Genomic DNA, 12,798 nt, shown 5'->3' on the forward strand with positions numbered 1-12,798 from the left:
GCAGGGTATTTGATTACATGTTCAGACAATCACAATACAAACAGTATATGTACTGGTGTGCAATAGAGGTGTGTGCATGCATGATTTGCATTCAGTTGGAACCTTTTTAAATAGGCAATGTAAATGATCATTAAATGGGTAAATCCTGCAGCACCTGTTCAGTTGTGCTAAAGAAGCAAAGTCCTGACCGTTTAAAATCATGAGGAAAAGCAAAAATGCTAGGATCATAGATTTATACTGTTTTTTTCTGACCTTGCTCTCATTTATGTATTAACATTTCATGTATCATGTCTATTCCTTACTGTTCCATAAGTACTTTTACTGTTGTTATTGTTTGGTTTTTGTTTTATTGTCTGTTTTTTGTTTATTTGTTTTGTTTTTGGAGGCAGGGTTTCTCTGTGTAGCCTTGACACTTATACTATAGACCAGGCTGGCCTCAAACTCACAGATATCTGCCTGCCTTTGCCTCTGACTGCTGGGATTAGAGGTGTGCACCACTAACCACAGATCCCCTTGGAAAGTACAGAGTTTCCATTAATGAATCATCTGAGAAATAAAGTTTAGAGTGTATGAAATATATTAAAATATCTGAGAAGATATTTCATATTTTACTTGTTTATTCTTACTATCTTTGACTTACAATTGACTGAAAAAGATTTCAATAATTTAATTTAATAATATATGTCTAAGTTGGCAAGGTTGTTTTTAGTGTAAGTGAATGTTAGGTCTATTTCAAGGATCTTGATACAATTAATGTTGGAGGGAGAAAGATGAGATGAGTGTTGACCTTGGATGTTCTTGGTTTGAAGTACAATTAGGGCTTCTGTCTTGAAAGCATGGATAAATGAAGGTTCATAAAGTGAAGGAAAACAGAACAAGGATGGATGAGCAAGTGAAGGTCGAGAGTAATAAAACTGGATCTGTCAAGTTAAGCTTGGACTGATTAGTTTCTCTGTTCATCAAATATTAAGGCCCTTCTGTATGCCAGGTACTATTCTGAGCGGTGAGGTTGCAGTCTGCAAAAAGCATCACTGGTCCCATGGCTCTTGTAGTCTGATGCGATAAAATGACAATAAAGAGTGCAGCAGGTACATAAATAAAGCCAGGATGTTAAAGAATAGCATAATGCATACAATGTAAGACACGATGACAGAAAAGATTAAGTGGGACAGGTGCCATTTTTGAAAGACTGGTCAGAAAATAACCATCCTAAGAGCTGATACGTGACCCTGGAAAGTGGAATGTAAAAGTCCCTAAGAAGCCTAGGGGAGAGAATGCTTCAGATTGTGGACATTCTGTTACTAAGAAAGGAAACAAACTTGGCATCTTTGAAGTCCAGAACGTTTGCAAAGGTACCATGACAGATGCCGGTCAGAGGAGTGGGCAGTTTTCTGTAGGGTTTACAGGTGATCAGATTCCTTAACCCTCAAGCAAGAAGACTTTGGTCCTCAGAATACAAGACTGTGACTATACAAAATTATCAGCATTATCTACCTTCAGATGACAGTTCTAACTATGGGAGAGAGTAAGAATGTACTGACAAGGCAAACAAGTGACATGAATAAAGCCAACATCTAACAGAGGAAGAAGAAAAACTACCAGTGTCATAACATAAAACAGTAGATTAGGAGGGTGAAATGGAAATAGCAAATGTTTCAGACTGAAAGTTATGCCCTCATTAACTTTGTCAACTTGACAAAAGCCTAGAGTCATCTAGGAGGAACATCTAGCTTGAGGAATGGTCTAGATCACCTTGTCCTTGAGCATGGCTATGGGGGATTATTTTGATTGTTAATTGACAAAGGAAGGTCCAGCCTACCGTGAATGGCACCATTTCCCTGTGAAGGTGATCCTGAGCTATATAAGGAAGCCAGCTAAACACAGACATGGGCGAGAGCCATCAAATAGCATTACTGCATGGTTTCTGCTTCAAAATACAGATTGCATTCCTGCTTTGACTTCTTTCAATGACTGACTAACCCTAACAAGCTGAAATAAATATATCCCTTCCCTGAGTGTCTTTGGGCCATGGTGTCTTTAATGTATCAGAAGGTTAGGACAAGTCACATACAGTTTCAAGAACAGTGTGCAACAGAATCAAGTGAAGTGAATAACAGGACAAAGATGTTTCTAATGCAAATGGAGATGAGGATCTTTGGTAAATTTTTGTGATATAGTTATTTCAAGTGGCAGAAGGCAAACTGAACACAGTAGGGTACGTATCATAAATCTAAATGCAATAAAGAAGTAATTCAAAGTGAACAGTAGATGCAACCAAATATAGCCGCTCTTCCAAGGTATTTGCATTGTTGCAGTGAGAAAGTGAACTAGAAGCATTTTAAAGATAAAATTTGAATTTATTATATCAACATTCAGAATAGAAAATAAATAAGAGTCAATCCAAAGCACTGATAAAACTGGCAAAATCACAAGCCACATTGCACCAAACAAGGTTGGTTCCTCTTTGAGCTTGTGGCCATTGGTAGTTGTCCAGTGTTCCAATGGATGGGACCTAACCCAAGTACATGTGGGCAAGACTAATTGGACATAGTGGGTTATCAAATTAAAGGAAGGAAGGAAAGAAGGAAGAAAGGAAGGAAGGAAGGAAAGAAAGAAGAAACAAACAAAGAAACAAAAGAAAATGACAAAGTTAAGATGGTGATATATTAGAGCACATAGGAAGTTAGAGAGGGGCATAGTCCCATTGGGGAATGTGATAATATCCCATTATAACTATGTATGAAATTCTCAAAGAATGAAAAATAATGAAGTTTTTAAAAGGGATGCTTCAAAAACAGGAAAACCTAAAATTGAGACGTTATCGTTTCAACCACTTATATAATTCTCAATTTAACATTTAATCACCTATTCATCATCAAAAAAGGCAAATTGTCACCTATAATATCTTGTTTATGAATCTAAATAGTTTAAACTAAAAAGTGACATTCCATTTCTGCCTATTTTAGTGATGTTATTATTTTCACTTTTTAAAATGTATAGATACTTCACAATTCTTAAATAATAGAAAACAAATCATTTTAAAATTCTGCATGCATTTGTTGAAATGACCTTCACATCTAATTTGAGTATTCTACTGAGAGAGAAGAGAGACAGAGAGACAGAGACAGAGAGAGAGAGAGAGAGAGAGAGAGAGAGAGAGAGAGAGAGAGAGAGAGAGAGGAGAGAAATGTGTACAAACTCAAAAGTACCCTCCTTTAAAGCCAGATGTTGAGGAAACCCAAGCTCATCTGCAAGTCAGTCACAAAGACTGGATTAAAGTTTTCCTCTGGAGTCTCCCTCAAGTGATGAATTTCATATTTCTCTAACAATACGTCTAAAACTGTGTAAAGGAAAGAAGAGTTTTACTTGTAAGTTTTTAATTTCTTCAAGACAAATTTTAGCCAGGGAAATTTTGCACTGCCTCAAAATATGGTAGGTACTTGGATAGCAAGGATCTATATAAGGCTTAAAAAGGAAATATTTCACACTTTTAGCAACTGCTTGAAAAGGAGCTATGATGAGGAGAGCATTTTATTATTATTCAAGACACCTTTATTGGTACAGGATTTTGCCAATTTATTTATTTTTAAAAGCTTAAAACAGAGAACAAGATGATTAGAAACAGAATTTTCTAATACGAAATGTGTAGACTTACTGGTACATGCCATAGAAGGTGGGTCTTTTTCTGCCCTGAAGTAACCCTTTTCACACTGACAGATAGAAGTTGCTTCCACGTAGGTTGAACTGTGTGGAGGGCATTTGGAACATTTTGTGTTCCCAGCAAAGGCTTTATAGAATCCTGGTCTGCAAGCTGTTTAAAAAGGAAAAACAAATTCTTTTTAGTTAACACCAAAGTTCCTCTGTTTTGTACATTTTAAATCAAACATACTTTGTGTCTCAGAATTCAATTTCACACATGTACAGCAAGGTCAACATAAAAGCTCATACTGATAAATAAAATTAACTATTCAATTATTTGGTGCAATTATAATTTTAGAAAATTATGTAAGCTAATTTGGAAAGTAAACATATTCATGCAAATATGTACACAGTCATTTTCATGTCTACACACAATACTCGGCTATGTATGTGTGAGGATACACACACTTGGCCCTAAAAGAGATGGTTTTTGTGAATTTTAAGGAGTTAGTATTAAATAACATTGAGTCAGTCAGACTGTTCAAAAATGTATCGCCAATTCACTGACCCCCTCAGACTTTGAATACTTTACAACTTACATTTTGGCTAAGGTACACCCTTAAGAATTATGCTAAAGGTTAGTATTCTATTGTCTATGATAGAACTGTATTGCTTTTGAAGGTTTAGCTTAATATTTTTTTTTTGGTAAATGATTGAGTAATTCTCAGTAAGAAGATTCTTAATTCCACATGATAATCTGCTAGAGAAGTCTCTAATCCCAGCTCCTGGGAGGTTAAAGTAAGAGGACTGAAAATTCAAGATCTAGCCTAGAGGACAGAAGTAGTTCAAGGCCAAGCTGGATAATTTAGAAGAAAAAAACAAACCAACTTGTCTTAAAGTGAAAAGTGAAGGAAAAAAAATGGTAGATTGTAGCTCAGTGTCAAGAATGTGCATGATTACCTGGCATGTATGAGGCCTTATAGTAAGTCCTTAGGAACACACACACACACACACACACACACACACACACACACACACACACACACGCACACACACACACACACACACACACACACGCACACACACACACACACACACACACACACACACACACACACGCACACACACACACACTCATCCTGCATCATTATCATTTAACAGGAAGCATGTATCGGCAGTAGACTATTCTTTGCTTGCTTACACACTAGTGTTATGCATATAACTGATTAAGAGTACCTGACAGTGTGTAAATAATATATAATTTGCTGACATTGTCATAATTAAAATATTCTCTAAAAAGAATGTGATTTCTAAACTTGATCTATAGTATTGTTATAAAACCTCAGATGATGCTCATGCACTCAAGTATTTATATTTTGTAAAAGAAGTAACTGCTTCTTTATTATACAATTTAAAATAGTTCAGTATAGGATCAACTTTTAATAATTTCAAAAATGATTTTTTAAAATTGACCCTACTTAGAAGCTAAATAATTTTTTACTTATTAAAGTTTAAATATAAAAAGATCAATTTATATAGAAATACATATGTAATTGAGACCCTTCCATTTTGAGTAGGCACACTTTATTTCAAATGTTTAAATATTATTTTAAAGGCACAGAGAAATATCTTGTCTTACAATGTTTATCAGCCACTCGCATTTTACAAATATAGCTTAGTATATAAAAATAGACTGCTTTTAACTTATGTCTGGTAAGACATTAAGTTTTATTTATTTTCTTTGGTACCTTGAATTTACACAACAATGCCCCTTCTAGAAGGTCAATGACTAATGTGCCACCATGCTTCTAAAATGGGTGCACACAATTTTTCCCATCAAAGTGTCTTTTTCTCTTGCTGTCACACAGCCTGATACCTTTATGCTCACTCTCCTTGTGTGGCCAGTCTTCTTTAAATGTCACCCTCTCACTGAGGGCCTCCAGGATCCCTCTTCGGAAACTGTGATCCCTGCTTTGCCATGCCATGTAATTCCACATTGCTTTCCTTTGCCTCTAAGTGATTTAACAACATCTGACATTTGGCACATTTAGTTCTAAAATCCATCTCCCCCTAGATTGTGTGCTTTATCAAGCAGAGATTTCTGTCTGTTTCATCTGCTAAAGTTCATCTCCAGGGCCGAAAAGACTGCTAGGCATTTTTAGACCCTCAAAGAGTATTTGATACATGTGAAAGACTTGTCAGGGGACTTCCTTAATTTCTGTACAATCCCCATGTTTTATGTGTGTATTTGTTTGTTGTCTGCTGTTAGCCATTCTCTGGGTTGGCAAATCTATGTTCTTAATATAAAACCATGACCCACTCATTGTTCTAACTCCTACTTGTCTTTTCCATCTCATGGATCCAGTTCCCCAGCACATCTACTGCCATTTCAACACATTTCCTATAGTAAATACTCATTTGTGTCTGTGGGATTCACAAGAGCAGGTTGGCACAATGCCTGTCAGTAATAGATACTTAAATTCGCACACTCAGTAGAACTGTCCAGTGAGAGACTGCTGTCCTAACTGACTTTCTGCAGAGGACCATGAATGGCTACCCAGTCTATGCTATGGTCATGGCATTGCTTATCATCATAGGTTTAAAGTGATTTTCTATTCCTTTTAGAAGTACTACATGATAAGTAAGATGAACATGCTATGTTGAAAGGCATTTGTGATTGCTCTAAGATAGGAAAATGAACTTATTAGGAGAGAGCAAAGGAGTGAAACTCAGGGCTTAAATGCATCCCAGTGGGTAGAGTGCTTCGCCAGCATATGTGAAACCCTGGGTTCCGTGCACAGCACCATATAAACCAGCCATGATGCCAACCTGCGCCTGTAATCTCAGCACTTAGGACATGGGGACAAGAGGATCAGAAATACAAGATTACCTTTGTGACACAGCAAGTCCAGGCTGAGATACGTAAGTCCCTCAAAATCAAATCAAAAGTAAATGAAAATAAAGTCCCCAAATAAAAAGTAAAATAATATAATAAAACAAAACAAGATGATAAAATAAAACAAAAAAATAAGATAATAAAATAAAAATTTCCATTTGAAATTGTTCACATTGATTTTGATTATCTGTCTATCTCAGTCCATGTATATCTCCCTGTTTACCATTTGATGTGTATGTTTGTGTATGTATGTGTGTATGTTTATGTTTATATATATATATATATATATATATATGTAGCTAGAGTTTTCCTGCCTGGCCCACAGTCAGGACAAATCTCTCTCACTTGCCAGTCCCACAGCCGCTCAGACCTGACCAAGTAAACACAGAGACTTATATTGGTTACAAACTATATGGCCATGGCAGGCTTCTTGCTAACTTTTCTTCAGCTTAAATTAATCCATTTCCATTAATCTATACCTTGCCACATGGCTCGTGGCTTACCGGCATCTTCACATGCTGTTTGTCATCATGGCGGCTGGCAGTGTCTCTCTGACTCAGCCTTCCACTTCCCAGTTTTTTTCTCCTCCTTGTCCCGCCTATACTTCCTGCCTGGCCACTGACCAATCAGTGATTTATTTATTGACCAATCAGCAACACATTTGACATACAGACCATCCCACAGCATGCATGCATATTATATATATATATAATTCTGGTATTAAAGACAATGAAAATCTGATGTTATATAGACTACATACCTTCAGATTGTGTCATAAATTACTTCAACTGTGGTATCATATCTGTCAGCTGAAGGTTTGGTGACTGTCACAAGACACAGATGAGCATCATCTTGCTGCTATCTACTATTATTAGTATATTTCAAGTATATATTTAGTTTTCATAACAATTTAAGAAAATTGAATGAGATAATAAATAATAAATTCACCAGTACTTGCCATAAGATTACTATAATTGCATACATGGGAGGAATGGTCTATATCTCTTCAGTTGGTGGTTTAAGTTTTGTTTGTAGTTCTGCTTGAAATGAAATAACAGCATCCATACCTTGAGAACTCTGTAACGGCTTTCTGATATGTTTTTGCTTTCCCTGTAACACCCTGTTTTTCTACTTATAAGGTATGTGTTTCTTGCTTCCAATGAAGAGAATAAGCAGAACAGCTTGATGATTGCCTGCAGCAGAGGAATGAATATCTTCCAGTACATGTCAATACTCCTACTCTGTGAAATATTGTTGGAAAGCTAAAATTTTCTGATGTGGTTGTTTCTGGTTTTTTCTTTTTTTGCTAGTCTTTTAGGGAAGAAGTTATTTAGATATGGACCTACAGTTTAAATCCTCATTGCACCCAATTATTGTACCCACTGTAGCTTCCATCCAGAATCATACAGATCTGTTTTTTTAAATCTCTGTCTGGACCTGATGCATTAATCTCAGAATGCCTTCCTCTGCTTTCTGCCAGCTCAGATTTTCTCCCAAGTCACTGCAGTTGCGTTTCTAAACACCTGATCTGACTGTAGTGCTGTGCTTTGTACAGCAGAAAATGCAATATGATTTTTGTGTGCCCACATCTGGCCTTCTGTCTGATCCTGTATAAACAAAAGCTAAGATGAATATTTTAAACATTTTAATGATTATATAAATATATGATACACTCAGCTTAGGCTCTTTGTGTACCAAGTCTGAATATATCCTGAATTGTGCTTTGTGGGTAAGGTTTAGTAATGCATAGACTCTGAACTACCAGATTAGCATTGATAATCGTCCTCAGTTGGTTGAACATCTACAAAGTGTTGGCTTTCACTGCTACAAAGATTTTAGAGTTCTTGTTATTCTTCACATACAACACATCACATTACAGCTTTCTTGAGGTGTAACCACTATAAAAAAGCTGTACACACAGTCTGAATTTAGTAAAATACAGCTGAAAACTACAGCAGCTATTATAGTAACTATAATACATCAATTCCAGTTTTACCACCTTTTAGTTTTATCTGTGTTTTTAGACTTGACATTTGTTTTTTGTTGGCAGCACAATTTTTGGTCTTTGATCTGTTTATTTATTCCCTTGTTCCTATCAAATACAATCTGATGATCTTTGATCTTTAATTGGGATGGTTATAGTATTTTACTAAATATGGTTACTCAAATCTTATGTATTTATTATTAATTTTAACTTGTATTTTTATGGTGTTCTGTCTGCTTGTAAGTCTGTGCACTGTGTGTGTGTGTAGTACCCATGAATACTACAAGTAGATGCTGGATCCCCGGGATTGGAGTTACAGACCATTGTGGACTTCTGTGTGGGTTTGGGAACCAAATCTAGGTCTTCCAGAAGGACAGCCAGTGTGCTTAACTTCTGTGCCGTTTCTCTAGCCCCTAAATCTCAGGTCTTGAGTATATTTTTCTAGTTTTTTTCCATCTTGTGGTATTTGGTCATTGTTTCCTTTTCACATTTTTCCTGCTTCTTTAAAAATAAAAATTATGCACACTTTACATAATTCTTTAAAAACCATTTTTCGCTGGTTTACTGCAAATTTCAAATGAGCACTCAGAAAGAACCTCTCTGGAATCCCTTCTAAGAACATCACTGTCCTTCTTCAAACAGTATTGCAAAGTGCATTTGCTTTGATCTCACTGGAGTCTCAGAGCACTTCCACAATCCACGGAACAGACATTGCCAGATTGTGCCAGAGTCTTTCTTCTTCTGCTAAAGGCTGGGAAAATTCTGTGTGTCAAGTTGTGAAAGTTATACATATTATTTTTTATGTATCCACCTGTCTGATGTTTCATGTCTTAAAAATGACTTCTTCATATAGTTATGTGGAGGTTCTTGGCTTATATAAGAAGTCATTTATGTGCCAGATTGCTGATGCCCCTTAAATTCTTATTTATCTAAATGACTTTTATTTCTTTAATGTCATTCTCCTAACTACTGTACTTATTTGATTAATCATATTGTAAAATGTTACAATATCCAAAACAATTCTGCTGCCATCAACCTGTATGTCAAAGGTAAATAGATATTTAATAACAATTTTTGCTGAAACTATTAAATTATTGCAACTACTTCGGAGAACTGGTAGTATCCAATATGATTTAACCCAGACATTCTGTTGGGAAGAACATCCCTACTTCTTCATATATACTCAATTTAAAAGCCCAAAGTCAAAATGGCTTTGCTCATGAAGTCAGTTATACAAAATTCTACCGCTAAGTGAGCTCTCATTCCTCCATTTTATTTTCTGATTCATATTGACATATTAACCTTTCTCACACTATGTATTTCCTTTTCCTCTTTCTACTTATTTTATCTGTGTTAATGTAAACTTATATAACCTAGGTATTGTTGGTAAAATGTCTTAAGAGAAGTGAGGTAAACTGGTATATTCAATCAGCTATATTTAATAGAAAAATTATACTTTGCTGAATTTTACTCATACAGTTAGGTTATAAATGAATTCTTGATTTAGGTTGCATTGACTCCACTGCTAAAGGTATGATCAAGGAGATTAAAGGCAAGAGTGTAGTGGGTAGCCACTCTAGCTTTGACCTGGAATTTCCAACCCCCATTGAGGCTTCAGTAAAGGTCACACCTACAAGCCAGGGCGGAGAGAGGACCCTGAAGACCTGAGATCCGATGCGCTGGATCTCTTGCTTCCTGGACCCTGGATGATGGAGGTAGACTGAGCAAAGTTCTCCAGAGAACACCGCTGGACTGCATCACACCTTTCCCAGACCCTGTAGACTATCCCTTCACTTGTAAGTTACCCCACAAAATAAACCTCCCTTTTAACTACGTGGAGTGGCCTTAATAATTTCACCAATACAAGAGGAATAGATGTCAGATGCTATGGAAATGGTTCATTTATAAAAGACAAAATATAAAAATTAATGCAAATTGAATAATTTAAGCTAAACTCAACAGGCGTCTACATCAACAGCATGTTTATAATTTGAGGACTCTTAATTAGTTCCTTAAAATAAACCTATGATACATGTCATAAAACTTAGCCTTGACTATAGACACACTCAGTGTAACTAGAGTGACGGATTCATCATTAATACAAATGTAATGAATGAAGTACAGTAGAGTTTTCCTCAAAAATCTCTGAGGGACTGAAGAAATGGCTCTGCAGTTAAGAGCAACAAATAGAAACACACACACACACACACACACACACACACACACACACACACACACACACCAAAAAAAAAAAAAAAAAAAAAAAACTGCTATAGGCTGGGGAGATTGCCAAGTGATTAGTGTTACTGAGTAATGAGGAGGACCCGAGGTAAAACCCAGAAACCAATAAACAAGGACACAGTATCACACAGTTGTGATCCTAACATCCTATGAAAAGATGAGGGGAAGATACAGGAAAACCCCCAGGAGCCCATGGACCAGTTAACCAGTTAGTCTGACACATGTATCAGTGAGCAAGTTAGAAGGTTACTAACATTTGAAGTACTGTTAACTATTAACATAGAATCTTCCCTTCCCTTTCACTATCTACCCCCACTATACTCATCTGAATAAACTGTACATGTGGGCATGCATACCACACCACAGATAGAAATTAGCATAACCCTGTTCATCCTATGTGGTGGTAGAAATGAGAATTCCTAATGCTGAGAATATAAAACTCCCCCTGTCTCTAGAAGTTGAGCACTAGTGTTTATCTCTCTTTGCTTCTTGACAGTGGGAGCAACGTGACCCGCTGCCTCATACCTTTGCGGCCATGACTCCCATGCCATGATGGACTTGCACTCAAGCTCTAAGTCTGAATCAATCCTTCCTGCCATAAGTTGCTTTTGACAGGTAGTTTTCTTTCACCACAACAAGAAAAGCAACAATGATATTCTGTGTTCCTCTCACTTGGCCAGACCCGAGCATCCAGTGGCAGAGGTAAAAAGTGGAACGGATTTTTGTAAGGCCACAGATTTCTATGCAAGGGATTGTAAGGAAGAAAGACTGGACTCCAGAATATTCTTGGGGGAGCATCAGTAGGAAGGGATGAGAAAGGTAATCCCATGTTTCTTTTTATTAACCTGTATATATGTGGTCCTGATTCTTCTTAACCTGTCAAATAGCAAAGAACTGAAGAAACAAGAGCTCAGTACCTCAGGCAGTAACGAGATTTTAAAATTTGTCAGATTAAAAAGAGGATATCAACTCTGAAACCATATACTGACTTTTTCCATCAATACTATTTAATTTAATACCTTACAAGACAAAGAAGGGTGTCATAGAAATGGATATTGATCTAGACAGGTAAGTTGCCATTAACAGCCACGTTGTATAAAACTTGTTTAATTATTCTAATAGAAATTAACTATAAAAAATTAAGAATTTAGCAGTCAAATGCATAGGCTTGAGTTTAGTTTCTCTGTTTTACAATCATTTTCAAACCCAGCAACATTTTCTTTGGATGTATGTTTTCTCATTTGTAAAAACAGACGCTACGGGCCAAAGGTCAGCCTCTTCTCTAAATTCATCTATGGAAGCCTCAACTGTGTAACAGCATTTAGAGGTGGAGGCTTTGCATGGGAATAAGGTCATCAGGGTGATGTCCTCACTGATTGGACGAGTGCCCTCAGGAGTAATGGTGCCAGAGCTGCCTACTCACTCATGTTAGAGGATAAAATGAGAAGACAGCCGTGGGTAAAGCTGTAAGGGAGCTCAGACCAGACCTCATATCTTCTAGCACCTGAAATTATTACTTCTGAGCATCGAGAGCTCCGGGAAAGCCATTATGTTGCTGCCGTTGTTTAAGTCATCCAGTCTACAGCCTTTTGGTATCGCAGCACAAATAGAACAAGAAAACAGAGACAACAGTTGGTACTTATCTTAGGGGTGGCTGTAAACATTTTAAATGTGGTATGAGGAAAAAAAATCATATTGCATTCGGGTTATTAAGTAATGTGTTTTCCAAAACTGGCCTCGATAATGTTTTCTAAACCCTACTCTTCTGAAAATATGTGGAAATTCTTCACAGGGGTTTTTCCATGATCTTTTATTTTATCTGGTGTGTTTATGATTGTAGTAGAAGTGAGTCTATGTGACTTTCCGGTCAGCTCCTAAAAGTGGATAGATAGTGAGTCCACCTGTTCTCTTGGATGCTTTTAAAACCGGCCAGCATGATAGGGCTGAGTGTAAGCCCTTAGGAAGGGAAGAATGCAGGAATGAGCTTACGCTCCAGCTGAGCTTCCAGACACCCATTTGCTAGTCACACATATGGGCT

The 12,798-nt window shown here is 36.8% G+C and overlaps 1 protein-coding gene across 3 annotated transcripts in view; it reads right to left on the minus strand.

Moving 5' to 3' along the window:
* The window catches only part of Epha6 (EPH receptor A6), a 935,524-nt gene that overhangs the window by 553,220 nt on the left and 369,506 nt on the right, over positions 1 to 12,798 (minus strand). For all 3 annotated transcript variants that reach the window (XR_008218857.1, XM_052740946.1, XM_052740947.1), the window contains one exon: positions 3,656 to 3,811. Coding sequence is in view for 2 of the 3 variants with exons in the window: in XM_052740946.1 (XP_052596906.1) it covers positions 3,656 to 3,811 (156 nt within the window). In the remaining variant the exon portion in view is untranslated. The remainder of the gene's footprint in view (positions 1 to 3,655; positions 3,812 to 12,798) is intronic.

The sequence above is a fragment of the Peromyscus californicus genome, unplaced genomic scaffold (genome assembly GCF_007827085.1).
Source record: "Peromyscus californicus insignis strain IS unplaced genomic scaffold, ASM782708v3 Scaffold_16__1_contigs__length_79575227, whole genome shotgun sequence".
NCBI classification, from domain to species: domain Eukaryota; kingdom Metazoa; phylum Chordata; class Mammalia; order Rodentia; family Cricetidae; genus Peromyscus; species Peromyscus californicus.